A 22,198-nucleotide genomic window follows, 5' to 3' on the forward strand; every position below is an offset into this window, starting at 1 on the left:
CACTATTTATAGCCTTTAAACTCTTTACTCTTTTTTATATCGATCAACTGACCTTAAAAAACCTGATGGGCACAATTGGTATTCCTTTAAAGCTTCTGCACGAATCAACAGGTATTAATAATAGATATTATGTTATTATTTACCAGGAACAGGCCATATTATTACTTGTGAGCTAGATGATGGCACAGTTTATCGTGGAAAGTTAACAGAAGGTTGGGAATGATAGATGAAAAGCATAATATAAACTAAGATTATTATGTCTAGCTGAGGATAATATGAATATCCAGCTAAGAGATATAACGGTTACAGCAAGAGATGGACGGGTTTCACATATGGATTATATATATATCCGTGGATCTCATGTAAGGTTTTTTGTAGTACCAGATATGTTAAGGTAAAGGATCGAAAAGGAATAAGAAGGAAAAGGAACTTAATGAGATTAGAAATGCACCGATGTTTCGGTCAAGAGCGGTACGTGGACGAGGGATTGGTTTAGCACGAGGTAGAGCAACAGTAGCACGTGCAAGGGGGCAACAAAGGAGATAAAAAATGTATGATATGTAAAAAGGATTTTATTTTTATTTAAAAAAAGTATATATGAAATCCTTTATAAGAATATTTTTGAGATTTTTTGTTATCTTAATAGATTAAGACTAGAAAATAAAAGAAAAAAAAGGATATAAATAAGCTTAAATAAGAAAAGAAAAGAATAATATTAAATTATTTAGATACATAAGAATAAGTTTTTTAGATATTTAAACATTAATAACCAAAAAATTTTTTCTTGTTGTTTTTGAATGGTTTCCAAGAAAATACTAGTTCTTGGAACACCAAACTCAGGAAAACTAACATTTCTTAAAGGTTTTATTGATTTATTTCCTTTTTTCTGCTTTTGAATGGCTTTTCTTTAGAATTAACTGGAATCTTACCAGATATCTCTTCAGAGACAAGAAATCATGCAGGAATTGTGCATCAGATAGAATTTAAGACAAAATATTATAATAAAACAGTAGATATTTGGATTGACGAGTTTAAATATGAAGAAATTGAGCAATGGATTAAGCCATATCTATCAGAAGAAGCATCTCAAGTAAGAGAAGTGCTAGGAGCCATTATTATTGTTTTTAAAGGAAGAAAAGAGCCCAAAATTAATGTATATTTAACATATAACATTGGGGGAATACGGTGATTTAGTTATTGTAGGAATATGTTATAAAACAAGTAAAAGAAATCAGACGAATAGTTGAAGCATGTGGACCTTTATGGGATGGGGTATTATTAGTAGTAAAAGTGCCAGAAAAAGATAAAACAGAGGGTAATTTAACTAAATATATTGAGGACGAGGCACTTTTAGATGCCTGTTATAATGAGGGATTTGAATATGTTGATCTTTTGCGTCAATCTACAAAAGAATCAAAAGGTATATATGAATGAGTAATAAGAGAGATTTTTTACAAGAAAAAGAAGGAATTGAGAGAGTTAGAGAAGCATTAGAGGCATATGTTTGGGATGAGAAGCTATCTGATTGTATAGAAGATTTTTTTAATGTATTAAATTAAATATATATGTTTTATTAAAATGATATAGGAAAATAATGATGAAAATAAGAATGAAAAAGGTAGTGAAAAGGATATTGAGGAATTTGAGAAGCTTGCATCAAAGATTATGGTACTTCGAGGTTTTAAAATATGTTTATAATAAATTTATAGTAATATATTGTTCTAGAACAAGCAAATTCACTTCCTCTTTCTGAACGACAGCGTTTTATTTTGAATGCGTTAAGGTAAATCATATAGAATTGAGGAAATAACATGTTTATTTCCTTCTTTGATGAATCATGTGCCTATACATGATATAAAAGCCTAAAAAAAAATAAAGTATTATTAATAACAGGAAAAAAATATACCTGGAATGTAAATCATAAGAATTCCTTTAAGAACTAAGGTATAAGCATGTTTTTCATGATTAATATATGCCAGTGTTTTCCAAATAAGTAGTATTTCACTAGATGTTCCTAAAGGATATAAAATATAAAAAAGATTATATCTTAGAATTAAACTATAAGTCATTTGTATAGGAGGAAAGACAATACCTAAGCCATACAAGTATAAAGGGTGCTTTTTTCTTTAAATTACTTGCATAATAGCTATAACGAACAATCTCTGTAATACTCCAAGCATAGCTCATGGAAAAAAATGCACTAGTTTTCAATACAATAGGAGGATATACATTCAAAATACCCCAACAAAGTAGAAGACGTGAAGAAACTTGTATAATTGTTGTAAAAACAGGTGATGAAGTTATACCTGCCAAATAAAAATGACTTGTATTATTGTAATTTTATATACCAAGACAAGCATTTACAATCTCCAAAACTGCAAATGTTTGGACATATTTAAGAAGAAATATCAGTTGTTTATAATGATGACTAATCAGTGAATTTTTCTGAATGAAAAATGTATATAAAAAGATAAGGATCCAACCAAAACAAGATAAAATATTATATAAAAAAAGATAATTTAAAAGTTCTTTAATTAATATTAGAAAGAATACAAACATTATCAAAAATTACTTTTATTTCTAGCTGTTTTCATATTATACAAATATTCGTTTTTCAAAAAATCTAATTTCTTTAAAAAAATATTAGAAATTGATAAAAAGTTCATAAGATATAAAAATCCAGATATAAAAAACAAGAGAATTCATGTACTCTTTTTATTAATTCTAATTTAAAATTATACGTAAATTTCCCGTAAATTATGATTTCCAGAAATCACTTTATTACAATGTTTAACAGGACATATAACTGATTGAGGACCTTTTGATTTCATTGATTTAAAAATTTTTGCACAACTACCACAATAAATATGACCACATTTCCCCATCCATATACTTCTTTTTATAAAATCATCTGAAACACCCAATTCATCAATACAATTTGGACATACTAGTTTTTGTGACTTATTTAATGATCTTGTAAATCCCTTCATCGCACTAGGTGCTTCTTTAAATGGACGTTGTGTTATCAATGCATCTTTTTTCGAAAATCTGTTAATATTAGATTGTTCTGTAAATATACTATATTCAATAGGTGTCGTTGTTGTTGAAATGTTTTGACGAGACGAAATATAATATGGATATGTTCTAGAATATCGAACTGATCCATTCCCTCTCCTTCTATTCGACGGCGTCATATGATTTATTAATGCTTGTAAAAAACTATCATTTCTTTCAAAAATTCGATTTTCCCATAAACGCATCTGATTCGCTGTTTGACGTGTAATTCTTCGTGTTGGTCCAAACGATCCTATATGACAATTTCTATTATTCTCCGATATAGATCCATTCAATACTAATATCTCTTCCAAATTTATACCCTCAAATGGATATCTTTCATAAACTTCTATTTCTCCTCTTGACGATTGACTTTCCGCAAGATTATCAACATCTATCACTTCCACCCCTTCAAATCTTCTTTTATTCCGTACATTACTCCCCATATTATCCCTTATATCATACGTTCTACTCCCTTCAACTGCCTCATATTCCCTATGAGTTGGTGTATCCACCGTCAAATCAATAACTGGAATTCCTCTTTGTACTATGCATTCCGTGCCTTGTCTAGGCCTATAACATGGAACTATAGATCAAATATTAACATAATAATTACTTATATGACGACAAACCCACGTTCAAGACCAATATCTTCTAATACTACCTCATTTATTCCTCTTGTTTTTCTGCCGTTATTTCTATTATTTAAAATAGTTAAAGTACTGGATGTCTCCATAGACTTATAGTTAATATATTTATTTATTTAAAAGTGCTAGAAATGTTAAAAATAGTGTTATTTTTGGTTAAAATAAACATTTAATATTCTTAATAAAATCCGGTAGATTAAGCAGTGTAGTTACGGACGATGAATCGTAATAAATATTCGAGGGAAGAGAGGGGAGAGAGGGAGGAGAAGGAGGAGAAGGAAATAAAAGAAGAAGAAGAAGAAGAAGATAAATAATAATAATAATATTATAGTTAAATTTCTAGTTAAATTTTTAGTTAGTTAAATTTTTAGTTATATTTCTAGTTATATTTAGTTAAATACAAGATATATTTTATTTAAAAAGAAAAAATAGAAAGAGTGGTGTTATCAGCGACATATAATGTAGCAGCACGAGAACCCCATAATAAATGAGAAGCAGAATTTTTAAAGTCATGAAGTAATGACCAAGATTTTGTAGATTTTGAATAAGACCATAAAGTAATAGTATTTTGGGAGCCTATAGCAAGGAATTGGCCGGTATAATCCCAATTGAGTGAAAGAATAGAATCGGTAGCCTGTAAAAATTGAGTTTGAGTGTTATTTCTGAGGTCCCAAATATGTACACGAGAATCATGAATAGAAGAAGCAGAAAGCCAATAACCGTTTTCAGAAAAAGAAAGAGAAGTGATGGAACCTTTCTGTGAATCGAAATTGGCGACGTTTTTACCGGTTTTGACGTTATAAATTTTGATTAAACCATCGATAGTACCGGAGGCGAATAAATAACCATCAGGATGAAACTTTGCACAGGTGAATTCTAAAAAAAAGAAAAGAGAATTAGAAATAAATAATTATAAAAATAAAATTACCCGTATTTTCACGATACTTGGCAACAGTTTGATCGCTTTTTAAATCATGTAATGCCCATTCACCATCAACAGTTGCGGAGGCAAGAAGATCGTTTGATGGATGTAAAGCCAAAGCAATAACTTTACTTTCGTGAGTAGAAATTTTTTTGTCATTACCATCCAAAGATGTATAAATATGAATAGTTCCGTCGGACTTTGCAACAGCAGGTAATTCTCCTATCCATAATGCACAAGTTATTTCTCCCTCGCCGCATTTTAAAGAATGTGCAGGCTTTTCGTCGGTAACATTATATATTTTTAGAGTATTTTTACTAGTAACTAAAATCATATTTCCAAGATCAGTAATAGCAATTGAAGTGATCTTAGATTTGAAAGGATGTATGTTCTTTGATAATTTAAATTCTTGTACTTGTTTAACAGTTGTCCAATCTGCCGGTATTTTTCTTTTTCTTCTATTCGATGACAATCTATATACCCAAATTAATAAATACACAATAAATCCATAACATTACGTTTTTTGAGTTTCATCAATCTTTTGAATCAGATATTCAGGAAGTACTTGAGCATCCACGTCCATTTGCTCATTATTAGTTACAGATTCCCTCGGAAATTCCGACGAAATTCTGACCTTTTTAAGAGCTTCTCTCGCTTCATCCCTTTCTTTTAAAAGTCGAGCAATAACTCGACATGCTGCATCATGCTGATAAAGTGCTGTACTTAATTCTTGACGTGCCTGATTCAGTTGCTGCTTTAAATTATATGTTTCCAGAGCTAAAGAATCCCATTCATTCTGGAAAATAGCAAGTAACGACGGTATAGACGTCGCCTGAGGTGGTCGTCCACGGATAGTCTTGGATGCTATTTTAAAAAATTAGAACTCTTTTTATTTCCGTTTTAAACCGCACTTTTTAATTCTACTAAATCATCAAGAGTCAACGGCTCTCCCGTCACTGGATCCTTCTCATTTTCTTGAATATACGCCTCAATCAACCTCTTTTCATACACATTTCCTATAATTCATTATATCCATCAGTTTTTCTTCGAATTTCACAAAAAATTATCCAAAAAATACCGCTCTTTTTCGAGACAACTCCTACATCTATTGATTCTCCTGATACTAGACATTAATTAGCCTTTTTATCCCGTTTATCTAGCCTTTCTTACATGCACAAAACATTTCCTGCTGGTCGTCGTAAAGATTTTCGATGTTTAAAAATCTCCAACGTCAGAAAAAATGTTAAGTACTACTGAGGATAATAAAATCTTATTTTTAGTTAAAATAACTCTAGAAAAACAATATAAACAATAGAAAACAATATAAAGCTTTTCTATATACTTTTAGAGCTTTTTTTCCGAGTTTTTTATGATTATTTTTGACTATTTAACATAATTTTTTTTTTTAGCGAATTGACGTGAGCAATCTTTTCATTTTCTCCCCTTAACCATTGAGTTTTACTGTGATATATCAATATATACTCAATGGGAAAAGATTTGCCCGTCGTTGTATGGCGATGTTTCTTTATCAACGTCATACTGGTTGAGTTCGCAACAATGAAATTATAAGACTTAGTAATAAAATATCTGAATTATATATGATATTTTAATATTGTCTTACATTCTATTTGAATTCTATTCCTTCTGAATCATTATTTATAAAGATTCTTTAAAATAACTTTTGAAAACAATAAATTTTTATTTTATTAATTAATCATCAATAAAACTCAAAAAAAAAAGGAATTGAAAACTAATTTTCAGATTTATCTACATATAAAAATGTTTCCTAAAGAAAACATTCAATTTTATACACTTTCTTATATATTTTTCTTTATTAAACAATTTGTCTAAGATTCTTAGATACTTTCGATAGACTATAAAATTTTAATATATTCGGCCAGCTGCTTAATATATAAAGTCTATTCTTAAAGATTTAGAAATGGCACAAGAATGTTCATTAAAATCAACTACAAAGCCTGAAGAAGCCCTTAAAACGGCAGAGTTTTCATTTTCTTTATCAAGTTTCCAGAACTCTACATCAACAAATTCAGATTTAACAAAAACAACAGATACAGATAAAGAAGAGAAAAAAGAACAAGTAGAAACTACAGATGGAGAAAAAAAAGAAGTTGGAATTGATACGGTTTATATTTTTAAAATAAAGTTGATTTTTAGGATCAAGAAGAGTCTCCGAAGACCGATGATGTACATTTTGAGCCTATAGTTCAATTGAGTAAAATAGAAACTAAGACAAATGAAGAAGAGGAAACAGTTACTTTTAAAATGTATAAACGTTTTATTAAGGGATTGCTGTATTTTTTTACATTTTCTAGGAGAGCCAAACTTTTTAGATTTGACAAAGGCGAATGGAAAGAACGTGGTACAGGAGATGTCAGATTTCTTAAACATAATGATACAGGAAGGATACGTTTAGTGATGCGAAGAGATAAGACACTTAAAATATGTGCTAATCATTACAGTATGTAATATATTATTATATATATATATTAAAAAAAAAAAAAGTTGATCCAAATATAAAATTAACATCAAATGTTGGGAGTGACAGAAGTTGGATCTGGAGCGTTGTTGCTGATATGAGTGACGGTGAACCAAATGCTGAAACACTTGCAATACGATTTGCAAATTCTGAAAGTATTAATCTCTTAAAAAAAATACATAATTTTAATATTTATAGACGCAAATCTCTTTAAAGAGAAATTCACTGATTCTCAAGAAGAAAATAAAAAGTTCTTTACAAAATATTAATTTTTTGATTTTTATTTATCTTTTAAAAACTTATTCTTCATATTAACATTACTTATATCTACTTCTAATTTTAAACAAATAATATCATTTTTTTGTAATAGATAATCATAGTTTTTAAATAAAATACTTGATTATATATATATAAATATAATCATTTTTTAAAGAATATTAGGGCTGATTAACGTCTATAAATTTATCAACTTTCCTTACAAATATAAACCTTATTTAACAATAAGAAAATATAACTATTATTTATAAAAGATAGTTCATGGTTGAGGTAGGTTATTATCTAAATATAAGCCCTTTATTCCAGGGCTAAAAGGGATTTTTATTGTAATTGGAGTTTAAAGACTTTTTACAGAGTTTATATATAGAAAAGATGCTAATATGAATTATACAGGTTAAGAGAACAGTTAAATTGATTACAATACAGGTTGTTTTTTTATATTTTAGAGGTTTTATTAAGTTAATATGTGAAAAGAATATTTTAAAGGATGTTCCACCAGCAGGAGAGGGATTTCCTATGAGAAAATGGTCAGTGAGTCTTGTAGCGCTTTCTGAGGATGGCCAGGAGCTTCCTGCGGCGTTTATTGATAAAGTTACGTATAAACTTCATCCCACATTTCAAAGTCCAAATAGAAGTTATAATAAGACAAATTATGATATTTTCTAAGCCTTTAAATAGGTTTTAAGAAGCCACCATTTAGAATTGAAGAGAAGGGATGGGGAGAATTTGAAATGGATGTGATTATTTTTTATGCAGACAAAGGTGGAGAAACAACATTAAAACATGACCTTAATTTTCAACAAAACAAATATGAAAATGAACATATATTGGTAAAATATATTGATATATTTAATAGACATTATTTAATAGTTAGACGATTACTAATCCTCGTCCAGCTCTGCAGCGTTTATTAGCAGAGTCAGGACCAGTACCAGGTTATGTTGAATTAGAAGATAAGAAAAAAGATAAGCGAAAATTTGATGGAACTGATAAAAACAAGAAGAAAGGGAAATTTTCTAAGCCAGTTTGAATATAATTGTTATTTTTGTAATTATGGTTAATTATCATAGGTGGATATGGATCGATTAGCAGATGGGTTACAAAAACTTGAAGAAGATGATCTTTTACAAGTGGTAAAGATGGTGAATGATAATAAAACACCAGAGATGTATGTCAAGAATGATGTTGAGGGTTTTTTTTTACTTTTTTTTTATTTTTTTTTTTAATATTTTAAAAGAAGGCGAATTTCATTTAGATTTATATACATTAAGTGATAACTTATTGACAATGTTGTGGAACTTTACTGCGAAAAGAGTATCCTTATAAGGAAAAAAGAATTAAATAACTGAAATTTTTATCAAATATAAATTATAAAAAAACATATATTTAATTTTTTGTATTTTATAATTTATATAAGGGATGAAGCTGAATAGGTTTAAATAATTTTCTATTGAACATTATATCTATTAATTATTCAAAAATTTTCTTTTTGGAATGAATTTTAAACACTTTTTATTATTTAATATTTTTCATAATATCTCTTGAAAATAAGCCATTAGGCAAAAAAAGATGAATTTCTATAAATGTAAGGAATAGGTTTAATTAGAAAAAACCAGATCACCCTACCTTATTAAAATTTCTTCTAGATCATCTGCTACAACATTTTTACCTGGACAAATTTCATCTATAACTCTTATCATATTTATAACAAGTTCACCATCTTGATATCCTAAAATCGCTGGTACACCTACTGAGTCCATTTCTACCTTCTCATGAAATATTTTTCTAAATTCTATAGATGTATAACGAGTCGCTATCTCTGAAAAACAATCTTCAATTATTTTACTTTCTTCAGACTTAAATATAGATAAATTACTATTAATACATTTGAAATAAATGAATTCTTACTTCATCATGTATTAATATAAGGACTTTTTTACAATTTTCTATTACTTCTAAAAGGCTTGTACAATCCAATTCTTCTATATTTCTTGGATTTGATTTTTCAAATAAATCATCTTTATTATTCAATCTATGATCTCCAATATTTATTCGGCTTTTTATAGATAATTGTTTAAATAATATTTCTTTTTCTAAAACATTACTAGGTTTAAGTTTTATTAATTATATTAGAAATCATGTACTTTCTTCTATTTCATTGGTTATTTTAAGCATTCTAGATGAATTGGCATCATGAATGACGCCCTTTGGCCCAGTATTAATAGATATTTTATGTAAACGGCGTGGTCTTGAAAATGAAGATATTTCAGTTGGATCTAAGGTGGTTTTATCATCAACAATTTCATAACTATTTTCTAAATTCTCTAAAGAATCCAATGTCATACTAAATAAATAAGCTATATAAAAGGAATAGAGATCCAGTAATTTTCTTTTTTAAGAAAAAATATAGAATTATACAAGTATATTATAGGGTTAACTCTACCCTGACATAGTAAGATATCAAATATTATACAAATTAGATAATATAAAAGAATTATTCTATCAAAAACCTGTAGTTTTTCGTTATTTTGAAAATCAGCAACAATAAAAACTTGATCAAAACATATGTTACTTATTGCAGATGTTTTTTAAAAATTAAATACTTAAACCAATTATTAATATAGTGTTTGTTAAAAAGAAATATAAATAATATGGAACAACTGTGATTGATGATTGAAAAAATAAAGGACACTTTTATGCCCAAATTTTTAGCTAATATTAATTTAAAAAATGAAAAAGAAGAAATAAGCAAACTTACTAATGAATCCCAGCTACCAGTGGCCAAACTTCGTCCATCCTTACTTACGCCTACACAACTTACACGATTATCATGGCCTTGAAGAATTCCCACACGATTTCCCCGTAAAACATCCCATACCTAAGAAAAATATGAGAATTAGTGTAAAAGGAAATATTTTAAATCCAACATTGCAATTAAAATCATCATATCCTGCAAAAAGAAGTCTTCCTGAATTAGAAAATGATATCGATGTAATGCCACACATAATATTAGCTGCCTAAAATAATTCAATAGTCAAAATTTTTCCCTTAAACATGATTTATCTCACTGAATATTGATTCAATTCTCGATCTGCACGAACATCAAATAGTCTACATGATGCATCATCTGAACCCGTAGCAAATGCGTTTCCATTCGGAAAATATCTAACCCTTATTAACCTTTATATTTTACATGAATCATTGACCCACTGAACCGCATTAATATCCGATTCATGTCCTGCAAACGTTTGAACTGATTTTCCTATTCGAATATCCCATATTTTTGCAAATGCATCACATGCTCCCGAAACAAAAAGATTTGGGTTTGTTGGATGGATACTTAAACTCATAACATCCCCCAAATGATCCAAAAACTCCTGGATTTTTGAACCCGTATTAATATCCCACAAAATACATGACATATCACCACTTGATGTTAAAATTTGTTCATCACTCAAAAACCGACAACAACTCAAGTACCCCGTATGTGCCATAAGCTCACGGGCAATCTTTGCATGCCCATCTTTCGACGATATATCATATATCGTACATACATTGTCTAATCCACCACATGATACAAAATTCCCACTCGGTGCATAAGCACACGTCATTACCCACGACGAACGGAGAGGGATTGCATGAGTTTTTCTCGTTGTATATGCGTCCCAAACGATCAGTTTCCCGTCCTGAGACGCTGATACAAGGTGTTTCTGGTCTGTTGACCAATGCATTGCATAAATCTTGGCCAAATGCCCTTTCAGCGTATAACGGACACGAATAGAAAGACGCTCAATCACATCTAATGTCTGTGCCATGGATCTCACTAAACATACTTCAGTACAGACCCCTTATATACACCATTCATGCATTTGTATGCGTATTGTATGCGTATTGTATGCGTAGTATATGCGTAGTATATGCGTCATGTATGCGCATTGTATGCACTTCGAACATGCAACACGCTCATTCAAATCTTATTCTCCCTGTTATACTTACAATTTGTATCTGCCAATTCATCTTTTTTCTTCTTAATCTTCTCCTTTAGGTACTCTGCTTCCTTGCAGGCCGCTGAAATCTTATCCTGAAGGTCTTTTATTGTCATCTTTCTTTAATTATAGTACCGCATCGCCTTATTATATAGTTACGAATCCCCAATCTTATTGAGCGGAATTATTGTCTCTTATATATCGAAATTCAAAAAAAATAATATTTCCATATAAATGACAGGTTTCACTTTAGAAAAAGGGTATGTTATGTATTAAAGAGAATTTAGTATAGAAACAGGAATGATTTGAGCAGGTCTAAGCTTCCTTTTGGGGTTTTTACGTATATTCCTTGTATTATATATAAGAGGAATGTTTTATTATTGAAGATGATATATAATTAGATGATAAGAATACATGTTCTTTTAAGGGAGAAGGGACGCCAGCAAAGGTTACGACGGAGGAATGGAAAGATTTAAGGGTTGTTTTATTTTCGGTGGAATTTTTGTATCGTATAGAAGCATATGTTAATAGATAGATAGATACCGGGAGCATTTACGCCTACGGTAATAGTTATTATGATAAAAGTTTTTTTTTTAATAAATGGAAGTGTTCTTCGAGACATGTACCGGAGGTTATTGAATTTTATGATGAACTTAAGGCCAAGAATGTAGATTTGGTAGTTTTTTTAGCAGCCAATGATCCTTTTGTTATGGCGTAAGAAAATTTTGTATTTTTGATAAATTAATAGGTGGAAGTGCATGGGGTGATTCATTAAATGCGAGGGAAAAAATTGCAGGGTTACTTTGTGTATAAAAAAAATATTAAAATATTCTTAGGTTTTCTTAACTGATACTAACGCGGAATTTTCGCATTCAATTGGCTTTTCTATAGATTTATCTGCCCATGGATTTGGTACTAGAACAGGTCGTTATGCTATTGTTGTTGACAAAGGCATTGTAACTTATGCGGGACTCGAAAAAGAACCAAATGCACTTACTGTTAGTGGTGTAAAGGCTGTTCTAGCTAATCTTTGAATGATTTCTACATTCAAATTTATATTATATAAAAATATAATCTTATATTATAGATATTTATATAGATATTAGTTATATTTTTAAATTTATATCTTTTGTATTTATTTTTTTTTATTAATCAAACTTATTTATTTTAAAACGATCATTTTTAAAACAAAAAACTTACTTGTAATAAATAATTTTCTGCTACAAATCGTGCTCTTCCATTTATAAATAGTTTCATTTCATTAATTTCTGCATCTACTTCTTCCATAAACTGTTTTTTTTTCTTATTAACTTTTTTTTTATTTAAAAAAAATATTAACCTGAATAATAAAATCAACAATTTTATGTTTCAACATCGCCTCTGTATGCTTATTCGTTATCAAAAATGATATTCCATACCCCTTAAAAATAATTAATCATATCTTCTTATTTTATCATTTAACTATCTATTATATACTTTGATAGGCTTTCTTCGTAAAATAATAAATGCCTCTGCACGTCCCATTAAAAACCGAGTAAATTTATTAACCAAAATTCGTTCAATTTCATCAATATATTTAATACAAATACTTATACGAATACTTTTCCCTCATTAACCCCCTCCCATATATAATTATTCCTTTTATATATATACCTATTAATACTCGATTCAATTAAAACTTGTTCATTTTCATTGCGAGAAATTAATAAAGGATTTAAAAGCGTTTCAACTGACGTTCTATAAAATCCATTCTATCAATATTCTTGTTTTATTTTTCTTATTTATTTTTACCCCGCTTCTACCTCTGGTTTATTATGTCTTTCAACAACTTGTGATGCAAAATCCTGAATACAAAGTGCTGCTGTTAATGTTGAACGAACACATTGAAGATATGATCTTAAGCTATTTGCCTGTTTTATTAAGAATTTTCTTAAGTTTTTCTTAAAGTTTCTTAAAAACTGCTTACCATAGTCTATCTTTATTAAACGTGACGTTAAGATCGCTTAGAAAAAACGTTAGATTTTTAAAATATACAGATAAATTGTTAAGAACTGCTTAAAACTTGGTTAAATGGCTACAATTCCAAGTAATCAAGGGTTTAATATATGTTTCTTAAGTAATAATGACTTAGTTTATGTGAAATGGCAAGGTAAACGCTTTAATTTGGAGGTTGAAAAGATGGAGACTATTTTGGTCTTAAAGTCTCAATTATATAGCTTAACAGGTTGATATTTTATATTGATAAGATAGGGTTCTAAATTATAAATAGGTGTTCCATGTGAAAGACAGAAAGTAGGAGGTTAAATGTCAAGATATTAAGAGATTTAATTAGAAAATAGATTCTTGGTTTAGGTTAATAGAAAAGAAGTAATAAATGATGGGGATTTATAAGGTTAGGAAGGAGACGAGTTGAAGATGAAGCGATTTTTCAAGAATTTAATGTTAAACCGTACTCAACAATTATGTTAATTGGAACGACGGAGGGAGAAAAAGAAATATGTTATGAAGAGGCGGTAATTTCGGAGAATAAGAGTGAAGAAGAGATAAAGGAGAAAGTATATTTGTTAAAAATTAAGATTATTTAGTTATTTATGTTTTTTTTATAGCGTTCATTACCATCAGGACTTAAAAATTTAGGGAATACGTGTTATATGAATTCTACACTACAAATACTTAAATGTATGCCAGAGCTTGAAATGGAATTAGAAAAGTTATTTTATTTTTTTATTTAGTTGTTTTTGTAATATTAATACATAGAATTTCTCAAGATAAGACACGAAAGTTAGATAAGTCAGCAACGATAATAGAATCACTTTCAGATGTTTTTCGAAATATGAATATATACAGTGATTTTTCACCGCTTATATTTTTAGGAGTAAATTGAATTTAATTTAATTAGAAAAGTATTTTTTTAAGAATTTTTTAGTGTCTTAGGGTGGTATTTCCTCAATTTGCAGAAAGAGACAATGTCCATGGTAGATTTTGTCAACAAGATGCAGAAGAATGTTTATCTCAATTAATTCAGAATTTAAGGACACATATGCCTATGAATGGGGATTCGCCATCTTTTGTTAATAAATATATGCTAGGAACTCTAATTAATGAAATAAAATGTTCCGAATGTGAAGAAGAACCTCCTATTATTTCTAATGAAGACTTTATAAAGTTGAATTGTCATATCGGGATGAATACGAATTATATGATTGATGGTTTAAAAGAAGGATTAAAAGAAACAATTACTAAACGCTCTGAAATTTTAAATAAAGAAGCTACATTTATAAAAACTTCAAAAATTTCTAGGCTTCCAAAGTATTTAATTGTAATATTTTTTTCATTTTTTTTATGTTTCTCTTACATTTATATAGATTAATTTTGTAAGGTTTTTTTGGAAATTGACTATTCGCAAAAAAGTAAAAATTTTGCGAAAAGTAAAGTTTCCTTTTGAGTTAGATATATGTGAATTCTGTGAAGACGATTTAAAATCTAAATTGATTCCAGTAAGGGATATTTTGCGCTGCATTAATAAGATCTTGGAAGATAAAGAAGCTAGAAAAAAAGTAAAAACTTCTCAAGAAGATGATACCTATGAATATTCAGGAAAATCTTTAGATGAAATGATTAAGGAATTATGGAATTTGGTCGATGTTAAATCTATTGATGAAGGCACAAATGTATCCGGTTTATATAATTTAATAGGGATTTTAACGCACTCTGGAGGTACAATTCCTTCTTTTTTTATATTTTTATAATTTTTTTAGCATCTGCTGATTCTGGACATTATCAAGCATGGATAAAAATACCTAATTCATCAGAATGGTGTCAATTTAATGACGATAATGTCACAATTGTACCTCGATCTAAAATAGAAACATTAGATGGTGGAAGTGAAAATGATAGTGCTTATATTGCTTTATATTCTGCTATGGAATTACCTACTTCTATCTAGCTATATAATATATGTTTCAAAACGTATATACATTCATATATAATCAGAATCATTTTCATCTTCATTAATATATATATAAAGCATCGGTTTTAATAAATTATCATTGATATTTATCGACAAACTCATCTTTTAATAAATCTACCTCTTTCCTAAACGCCTTAACTATTTCATCGCAATTAAGAGGTCTTCGTTCTATATATAATATTTAATATTAAAAATAAAAATATTAAAAAAAAAACCATTTTCTTTTAAACAATTAATAACTTCTTCCTTTTTTTTTAATAACTTCTCATTCATATCTCTTATCTGAAACATTCCCTTTGTATTTTCTTCTAATTTTAACATTTCGTCCTTTAAACTAAAGCTATTCAGCTTTTCTTGAGCTTTTTCTCTCTTTGCATTCTTTCTTGTTAGTTCCTTCTCAATTTCTATTAAAATATCTCTTTCTCTTGAACGTAGCCGCTCTATTTCTACTGCTACTCTTTCTTGAATATGTTCTTCTAGAGAGGCTGCTCTAATGGCATCTGACTCTACCTTTGAGTCTAGATGGTTTACTAAAGCACTAGAAAACTACAAATAAATACATGATAATTAATAAAAACCTATAAAAACCTGCAGAGGAAATCTAGATTCATTTTGAAATACAACATCTGATGATTTACTCTGTGTTTTACCCATGTTTAGAGGGTTGCCGCTAATCGGGCTATGGAAATAAGCTCAAAAAAGGATATTTAAGAAATACTAGTATTTTAATAAGGATTAGATGTTGTTATTCTTAATATCAAAGGGTTTTTCTTTAATTTTCATATTAAAAAAAAACATTAAAAATCTTAAAATATAAAGAAAATTAAACATTGTTATTAGTTTATAAGTAAGGTTAAACAGGTAAGTCTTTATCTTGTATAATTTCTTATTTTTTATTTAATGGAATACAGTTAAAGACATGTTAGTAGATATTTTAATAAAAGATATAAATATTAAATATATTAGAAATATTTATTTTAGTTAATAAATAGGAATTTATCTAGTTTTCTTGGAGGTAAAGCCGGTTTTTTTATGTTAAAAAGGCTTTGTTCAATCTTGTGAAAAGAAGATGCGTAATTTATATCTTTTAAAGGGAGAAAAAACAGTTTTATGCAATGAAAAAGAGGAAAAAAGATGTATTAATGAGCTATCATTTAATTCAAGTTGTTATTCAAGTGTTATTGTGTGTAGTTTGGGAGAAATAGATGAGTCGATTTTGATTGGAGAGATGAAAGTAAAAAGTGCTTTATTAATGTTAAATATGTTTAATAACGGCTGAAGAATGATCTAAAAGTCTTAACAATAGTTGATAAAAAAACGCTATGGGATTTATCTAGTTTTTTGAAGTTGGAAATAATTGATTTTCAATTTTTATCAGAAATACAAACAAGTTGTATAATTATGAGGAATGGAGATATTGTTTTAATACGAAATAATGCTTCATTGGAAGAAGAAAAGGCGGAAATTGTAGGATCAGTAGAAGGAGGGATTGTTGCGGCTAAATGGGCGCCTGACGAAACAATTCTTTCTATTTGTACAGGTATTTCATTGATTTTGTGTTAAAAAGGTGTTATTTATTCAGCTAGGAACATCCAGATTCTTATTACTATCTCAAAGTTTTGAAACAATTTCTGAGATAACACTTCAGGAATCTGATATTAATATAAGCAACCATGTTTCTATTGGATGGGGAAAACCAGAGACGCAATTTCAAGGGAAAAAGTCCAAGAATATATCTCGTGATCCAACAATTCCTGATAAAGTAGACGAAGGGATTTTAAGTCCTCTTGATGATCAAATTACTAGAATAAGTTGGAGACAAGATGGTGCTTTTGTAGTATTATCTAAAATAGAATCTGAAAACAAAAGAATAAACCGTGTATTTTCTAGAAATGGAACATTGGATAGTGTTAGTCAACTAGTTGATTATTTGGAAAGTCCTTTAGCATGGAAACCTTCTGGAAGTGTTATTGCGTCTATTCAAAGAAAACCTAAAGAATTGGATGTGATATTTTTTGAAAGAAATGGACTTCGACATGGAGAATTTAGTTTATTAACATCATTATTAAGTGATGAACGAATTATAGACATTCAATGGAATTGTGATTCTACACTGCTTTCTATCTTATTATCAAACAAAGTTCAATTTTGGTGTATGAGTAATTATTATTGGCATTTGAAATATGAAATTAAATCTAATAATAACAAAAATATATCTATTAAATGGCATCCAAAAGTTCCTTTAATTTTTACACTAATTAATGATGGTATATATCTGGTATATTTTTCATTTGACTTATTTTTCAAGGTAATTTAATATTATATAATTTTTCTTGGGTAATAATATCATCTCCTCTAAGTCTTCCATATGATTATGGAACAATTGCTGTAGTAGATGGAAGTAAGTTTAAACATAAATTTAATAAATTTAATTTGATTTTAGATAATTTAAAATTAACACCATTTAAAATAGCAAATGTTCCTCCACCATTATCATTTAAAGATATTAAACTTTCTGGAACACCTACTTCTATATCAATAAGCATGGATTCGAATTATATTTTGTCTTTAATTGATAATAAAGTCGAAATTATTCATTGGCCTTTAAATACAGATCTTACTTCTTCACCAAAACTTATTAATAAATTAGAGTATGAATAATTTTATTTTTCATGAATTAAATATATCTAAAAAAACATAGTTTAACTGAATTACTTGGTGATTATTATCCACGGCAAATATTATACTTAGAAGACAATATATTCACCATATTACTAGATACTTATAATACATCTAAAATTTTATTTTTTTCATATGATCTTCATAAAGATTTTAAATTGCTTAATAGTATTACTTTCGAATCAAAGATTGCTCTAACTGATGCTGCATCTGATGGAAAATCTGTTATAGCAGAATCTATTAAAGGTGAAGTTTTCAATTTATTTTTAAAAAAAGATGGTGAAATTGACAATATATTATTATTTTCATTGCCTTTATTTTGCTATTGCATGAAGAATATAGAATACACAAAAGAGGTATATAATTGTATATATTTTTTATTTATATCTTATATCCTATAGAAAATTGTCTTTTTTTTGAGTGATACTGGTAAACTTTTTGCAAATGATCACTTAATTTCCAATAATTGTACGTCATTTATTTGTTGTAAGGAGTATTTAATTTTTACAACAACTTTACACTTGGTAAAATTTGTCAAATTAACATCTAAAGTTGAAGGTTTTTTAAAAACTTGAATTTTATCTCAAAGAATAATTTTTAAAGATTTTATTATACCTTCTGATGAGGCTACAAATAAAAATATTCGTTCTATAGAAAAAGGTGCAATAATAATTTCAGTTATACCATCTATTACAGCTTTAATTTTTCAAATGCCTAGAGGTAATATTGAAACTATATATCCTCGAGCTTTGGTCCTATCTAGTGTATATAAATTAATTGAATTGTGAGTTGTGTATATGTTGATTAATATTTTATTCAACTATATTTTAGAAAAAAATATGATAAAGCATTTTCATTATGCAGAACACATCGCATAGATACTAATGTTCTTTATGACTACAATCCTTCACAATTTTTAGATAATATATTTCTTTTCATAACTCAGCTCAATAGCAGTGAATATTTAAATCTATTTTTATCGACTTTAAAGTATTATTATGGCTGTTGTTTTTCAATTACCTAAGTAATTTAGGGAAGAAGATCTTATGAAGACTTTATATAACATGGAATCAGCGAGAGATGATACATATAATGAAACAAAAGTATTAGATACAAAATCTTCTAAGGTCAATATGATATGTGATTGCATTTTAAAAGTTTTGAAAACATATTCAGATGATAAATATTTAGAATCTATTTTAACAGCACATTTAAGTAAGATTCCAGTAGATTATGATTCTGCATTAAAATTGATTATTGATCTTAAAAGTATTATTAAATATTGATAACTAATACCTAATTGGAAATAGATATTGATTTAAATAATGCTAAAAAAGGAATTAAATATATTTGTGTTTTGGCTGATGTTAATAAACTATACGATCATGCATTAGGATTATATGATCTGTCTTTAACTCTTCTTGTAGCGCAAAATTCACAAAAAGTTATATCTATATTTTTTATAATTCTTTTAACAAAATTAGGATCCTAAAGAATATCTTCCATTTCTTGAAGATTTACAAAAGCAATCAATTAGTCGTAGATGTTTTAATATTGATAATTATTTAGAAAGATATGAAAAAGCATTGATGCATTTGATTGATATAGGTGATGAAGTTTTTGACGAATTGTGTAATTATGTTGTTCTTCATAATCTTTATAAAGAAACATTGAGGAAGGTTCAAAATAATTCTTCAAATTATAATGTAAGTTTTAATATTTAATTATTTCATAATTATTAAATTAATATTAGAAAATCTTAGAACTTTATGCACTATATCTTGAAAAAAATAATCATTTTGAAGACTCTGCAATAGGTATTAATAATTTATAAACTTAAAAAAGTCAATTAAACATATTAGCTTATGAAATATTAAATAACTATGAACGTTCTATTATTATGTATAAAAATGCAGGATTATGGAGAAAAGCATTAACTCTTGCAATGAAATCTAAAGTTTCTGAAGATGATCTAAATAAATTAGCTGAATCATTATATTTTATAATGCAAGATAAAAGAAAATTCTCTGACGCAGCTGATATTCAAATTTATTATTTAAAAAACTTAAAAGAAGGGCTACGCTTATTATGTAAAGACTATAATTACAATAAAGCATATGAATTAGTAAGAAAATATTTTTTTATTCTAAACTAAATTATGAATAGGCTCAATATTATAATTCTAATGAATTAATACAAGAAGTTATTGTTCCTAGCCTTATGGATGGATTCTCTGAACTTAATGAATTATTTTCTGAGCTTTCTTGTCAACTAAAAACGCAAGTAGAACGTATTAGAATTCTTAAGAAAAAAAGGGAACAGGATCCATGTAAGTTATAGATTATAACATATATTTAATTAAAAAAAAATAGATGCATATTTTGAAGCAAATATCAATGATATTCCTGATGATATATCTCTTGCTGATACTAATACATCAGTAACAGCATCTATTTTTACTCGATATACTTCATATACTACCAATACAAATTCATTTTATAAAAAAAATCAAAAGAATTCTAGAAAAGAAGAGAGAAGAAAAGTACGTAAACATAAAGGAAGCATATGGGAAGAAGAATATTTATTAAATAGTATAATTCGTTTGGTTGATAGACTTGAAGATGCTAGAAATGACTCTGAGAAGATAATAAAAGGTCTTTTATTAGAAAGAATGAATGAGAAAGCTAATATACTTCAAAAACAAATGATATGCCTAATAGAAGATGTCCAAGAATCTATTAAAGAGATATTTGCTCAAAATTCTGAAGATTTAACAGAAAATATACAGAATAACTTTAAAACAATCCCTGTAGTACGATCTGTAAATGAATTAAAAATTTTAATTTAAATTATAAATATATATATTATAGAAATTATGCCCTCGAAAATCAATAAAATTTTATACTTTTTCCTTACTATTGCAATTATAAATTGGATATCCATTAGAATTTATTAAGCTTTCAGAAGTTTGTACAGTTCCATCGCCGATTTCTGTTATAATTACTTTATTGACTTTTCCATGAATTGGTAAAAAATAATCATCAGAAATATTAAGTTTAATATTATTATATTTATATGACCAACCGTCGACATTAGACAAACAATCATGTAATGTTCCTAATAATAAATCTTCATTTTCCTTAAGAAAATATATAACAGCATTAGGACCCGCATCAAATGTATATGCTGCAATGGTTTTTTTCGAAAGACGATTAATTTCATGTATCAATTGAATAAGAGATGTTGATGTATCATTTAAATAAAAAACAGGAGGAAATGTATCAAGACATGTTGCATGAAATTGATTTGAATCCTTCATTGTTAATTCTGCAAATGATTCAAAATCTTTCTGTTTAATTGCATTCTCCATCTTTTTTATATAAAAATCCACATGTTTAATTCGATGTTGAAACAAGTTAGACGTTAATACTGTTGCTTGCATACCTTTTGTAGATGATACTTTTTTCGACGAAGATGATACTATAATAATAAGAACACGTAAATCTTCCCACTGCGTTTTAGATGCTATTTGTTCTGCAAATGAATCCGATCCATCCTTTAAAACTCCCATCTTCCATAATACAAATCCACCCATTAAAGAACGACATGCTGACCCTGATCCTTGACGTGCAATACATGACAATTCTTCCGATGACTCATCAAGATCATATAACTCCGCAATCCCTTTAATAAGTGCCGCATATCCCGATGCTGATGATGCTAATCCCGCCGCCGTAGGAAAATTATTCTCCGAAACAATATGAAGATATTGTTCACTTAGTCTTTCTAATCCGGGTTCTCTGCTTTCTTTTGATCTTCTCAACGATCGAAGCAATAAAAGACATGTTTTCATCCTCTCATTTAACTCATTTTCTTCTCTTCCATTCAGCCAAAATCTGTCCTTTTTGAACCCTCTGCTGCATGCAACACTAGTTAACGTATATAACTTAGATATTGACAGAGTAACTGATAATGATCCGTTCAATGGCAGGTTTAATTCTTTATCTCTTTTTCCCCAGTACTTAATAACCTATTTTTCATCATTTTTAACCCGGAAAAAAACGTATATACTCACTGCAATATTTACTGGTGCTTTAACTGATCTTTTTTGCATGATTTCTCTGAGTTTTTACCTCTTTTTTCCTGTTTTTTATTTTCACCGTTTTT

At 28.1% G+C, this 22,198-nt stretch overlaps 15 protein-coding genes across 15 annotated transcripts; 7 read left to right on the plus strand and 8 right to left on the minus strand.

The window, feature by feature from the left end:
- The first annotated feature begins 19 nt into the window (after window positions 1-19).
- On the plus strand, window positions 20-592 carry T552_00908 (hypothetical protein). The gene is made up of 4 exons (XM_018369504.1): window positions 20-111; window positions 153-212; window positions 265-394; window positions 444-592. The coding sequence occupies exons 1-4, from the start codon at window positions 66-68 to the stop codon at window positions 544-546; spliced, it is 339 nt and encodes a 112-aa protein (XP_018226687.1). The 5' UTR covers window positions 20-65; the 3' UTR covers window positions 547-592.
- Window positions 593-797: 205 nt separating this feature from the next.
- T552_00909 (hypothetical protein) lies at window positions 798-1,787 on the plus strand (the record flags this gene model as incomplete). Its single annotated transcript, XM_018369505.1, has 6 exons — window positions 798-861; window positions 912-1,153; window positions 1,204-1,420; window positions 1,465-1,547; window positions 1,588-1,678; window positions 1,726-1,787. The coding sequence occupies 6 exons, from the start codon at window positions 798-800 to the stop codon at window positions 1,785-1,787; spliced, it is 759 nt and encodes a 252-aa protein (XP_018226688.1).
- A 28-nt stretch (window positions 1,788-1,815) lies between these two features.
- On the minus strand, window positions 1,816-2,393 carry T552_00910 (hypothetical protein; the record flags this gene model as incomplete). Its single annotated transcript, XM_018369506.1, has 4 exons — window positions 1,816-1,862; window positions 1,907-2,092; window positions 2,136-2,323; window positions 2,365-2,393. 4 exons carry the CDS (start codon window positions 2,391-2,393, stop codon window positions 1,816-1,818), a joined length of 450 nt encoding a protein of 149 aa, XP_018226689.1.
- Window positions 2,394-2,735: 342 nt separating this feature from the next.
- On the minus strand, window positions 2,736-3,790 carry T552_00911 (hypothetical protein; the record flags this gene model as incomplete). Its single annotated transcript, XM_018369507.1, has 2 exons — window positions 2,736-3,640; window positions 3,691-3,790. The coding sequence occupies 2 exons, from the start codon at window positions 3,788-3,790 to the stop codon at window positions 2,736-2,738; spliced, it is 1,005 nt and encodes a 334-aa protein (XP_018226690.1).
- Window positions 3,791-4,071: 281 nt separating this feature from the next.
- T552_00912 (hypothetical protein) lies at window positions 4,072-5,836 on the minus strand. Its single transcript, XM_018369508.1, has 6 exons — window positions 5,794-5,836; window positions 5,702-5,746; window positions 5,535-5,639; window positions 5,142-5,487; window positions 4,630-5,096; window positions 4,072-4,577 (listed from the first exon to the last, which is right to left on the minus strand). The coding sequence occupies exons 1-6, from the start codon at window positions 5,804-5,806 to the stop codon at window positions 4,117-4,119; spliced, it is 1,437 nt and encodes a 478-aa protein (XP_018226691.1). The 5' UTR covers window positions 5,807-5,836; the 3' UTR covers window positions 4,072-4,116.
- A 726-nt stretch (window positions 5,837-6,562) lies between these two features.
- Window positions 6,563-7,666, plus strand: T552_04093 (hypothetical protein; the record flags this gene model as incomplete). The annotated part of the gene is made up of 5 exons (XM_018372144.1): window positions 6,563-6,766; window positions 6,799-6,908; window positions 6,957-7,102; window positions 7,147-7,275; window positions 7,319-7,666. The coding sequence occupies 5 exons, from the start codon at window positions 6,563-6,565 to the stop codon at window positions 7,387-7,389; spliced, it is 660 nt and encodes a 219-aa protein (XP_018226692.1). The 3' UTR covers window positions 7,390-7,666.
- On the plus strand, window positions 7,080-9,150 carry T552_04094 (hypothetical protein). The gene is made up of 9 exons (XM_018372145.1): window positions 7,080-7,275; window positions 7,319-7,666; window positions 7,790-7,822; window positions 7,871-8,030; window positions 8,075-8,226; window positions 8,271-8,420; window positions 8,467-8,587; window positions 8,634-8,981; window positions 9,043-9,150. Exons 2-8 carry the CDS (start codon window positions 7,658-7,660, stop codon window positions 8,720-8,722), a joined length of 714 nt encoding a protein of 237 aa, XP_018226693.1. The 5' UTR covers window positions 7,080-7,275; window positions 7,319-7,657; the 3' UTR covers window positions 8,723-8,981; window positions 9,043-9,150.
- On the minus strand, window positions 8,929-9,785 carry T552_00914 (hypothetical protein). Its single transcript, XM_018369509.1, has 4 exons — window positions 9,541-9,785; window positions 9,305-9,489; window positions 9,023-9,252; window positions 8,929-8,973 (listed from the first exon to the last, which is right to left on the minus strand). The coding sequence occupies exons 1-4, from the start codon at window positions 9,737-9,739 to the stop codon at window positions 8,952-8,954; spliced, it is 636 nt and encodes a 211-aa protein (XP_018226694.1). The 5' UTR covers window positions 9,740-9,785; the 3' UTR covers window positions 8,929-8,951.
- A 266-nt stretch (window positions 9,786-10,051) lies between these two features.
- Window positions 10,052-11,429, minus strand: T552_00915 (guanine nucleotide-binding protein subunit beta). Its single transcript, XM_018369510.1, has 6 exons — window positions 11,393-11,429; window positions 10,607-11,219; window positions 10,465-10,561; window positions 10,324-10,413; window positions 10,155-10,274; window positions 10,052-10,108 (listed from the first exon to the last, which is right to left on the minus strand). Exons 2-6 carry the CDS (start codon window positions 11,209-11,211, stop codon window positions 10,091-10,093), a joined length of 930 nt encoding a protein of 309 aa, XP_018226695.1. The 5' UTR covers window positions 11,212-11,219; window positions 11,393-11,429; the 3' UTR covers window positions 10,052-10,090.
- A 144-nt stretch (window positions 11,430-11,573) lies between these two features.
- Window positions 11,574-12,462, plus strand: T552_00916 (hypothetical protein). Its single transcript, XM_018369511.1, has 7 exons — window positions 11,574-11,642; window positions 11,696-11,733; window positions 11,784-11,875; window positions 11,922-11,945; window positions 11,990-12,096; window positions 12,138-12,174; window positions 12,219-12,462. The coding sequence occupies exons 1-7, from the start codon at window positions 11,617-11,619 to the stop codon at window positions 12,414-12,416; spliced, it is 522 nt and encodes a 173-aa protein (XP_018226696.1). The 5' UTR covers window positions 11,574-11,616; the 3' UTR covers window positions 12,417-12,462.
- Window positions 12,463-12,495: 33 nt separating this feature from the next.
- On the minus strand, window positions 12,496-13,377 carry T552_00917 (hypothetical protein). Its single transcript, XM_018369512.1, has 7 exons — window positions 13,349-13,377; window positions 13,174-13,292; window positions 13,036-13,119; window positions 12,859-12,982; window positions 12,722-12,802; window positions 12,583-12,672; window positions 12,496-12,539 (listed from the first exon to the last, which is right to left on the minus strand). Exons 1-7 carry the CDS (start codon window positions 13,349-13,351, stop codon window positions 12,531-12,533), a joined length of 510 nt encoding a protein of 169 aa, XP_018226697.1. The 5' UTR covers window positions 13,352-13,377; the 3' UTR covers window positions 12,496-12,530.
- Window positions 13,378-13,407: 30 nt separating this feature from the next.
- Window positions 13,408-15,374, plus strand: T552_00918 (hypothetical protein). The gene is made up of 10 exons (XM_018369513.1): window positions 13,408-13,468; window positions 13,514-13,606; window positions 13,652-13,674; window positions 13,722-13,734; window positions 13,780-13,937; window positions 13,989-14,092; window positions 14,140-14,257; window positions 14,309-14,701; window positions 14,748-15,099; window positions 15,141-15,374. Exons 1-10 carry the CDS (start codon window positions 13,453-13,455, stop codon window positions 15,326-15,328), a joined length of 1,458 nt encoding a protein of 485 aa, XP_018226698.1. The 5' UTR covers window positions 13,408-13,452; the 3' UTR covers window positions 15,329-15,374.
- Window positions 15,375-15,383: 9 nt separating this feature from the next.
- Window positions 15,384-16,051, minus strand: T552_00919 (hypothetical protein). Its single transcript, XM_018369514.1, has 3 exons — window positions 15,941-16,051; window positions 15,568-15,898; window positions 15,384-15,520 (listed from the first exon to the last, which is right to left on the minus strand). Exons 1-3 carry the CDS (start codon window positions 16,004-16,006, stop codon window positions 15,429-15,431), a joined length of 489 nt encoding a protein of 162 aa, XP_018226699.1. The 5' UTR covers window positions 16,007-16,051; the 3' UTR covers window positions 15,384-15,428.
- A 324-nt stretch (window positions 16,052-16,375) lies between these two features.
- Window positions 16,376-20,924, plus strand: T552_00920 (hypothetical protein). The gene is made up of 16 exons (XM_018369515.1): window positions 16,376-16,586; window positions 16,634-16,892; window positions 16,939-17,619; window positions 17,661-17,753; window positions 17,796-18,003; window positions 18,054-18,387; window positions 18,433-18,589; window positions 18,635-18,815; window positions 18,863-19,021; window positions 19,065-19,300; window positions 19,342-19,475; window positions 19,516-19,737; window positions 19,785-19,848; window positions 19,894-20,156; window positions 20,198-20,360; window positions 20,404-20,924. The coding sequence occupies exons 1-16, from the start codon at window positions 16,422-16,424 to the stop codon at window positions 20,877-20,879; spliced, it is 3,795 nt and encodes a 1,264-aa protein (XP_018226700.1). The 5' UTR covers window positions 16,376-16,421; the 3' UTR covers window positions 20,880-20,924.
- Window positions 20,886-22,191, minus strand: T552_00921 (diphosphomevalonate decarboxylase). The gene is made up of 2 exons (XM_018369516.1): window positions 22,107-22,191; window positions 20,886-22,061 (listed from the first exon to the last, which is right to left on the minus strand). The coding sequence occupies exons 1-2, from the start codon at window positions 22,143-22,145 to the stop codon at window positions 20,931-20,933; spliced, it is 1,170 nt and encodes a 389-aa protein (XP_018226701.1). The 5' UTR covers window positions 22,146-22,191; the 3' UTR covers window positions 20,886-20,930.
- Window positions 22,192-22,198: the final 7 nt, after the last annotated feature.

This window comes from Pneumocystis carinii (assembly GCF_001477545.1).
Source record: "Pneumocystis carinii B80 chromosome Unknown supercont1.4, whole genome shotgun sequence".
NCBI classification, from domain to species: domain Eukaryota; kingdom Fungi; phylum Ascomycota; class Pneumocystomycetes; order Pneumocystales; family Pneumocystaceae; genus Pneumocystis; species Pneumocystis carinii.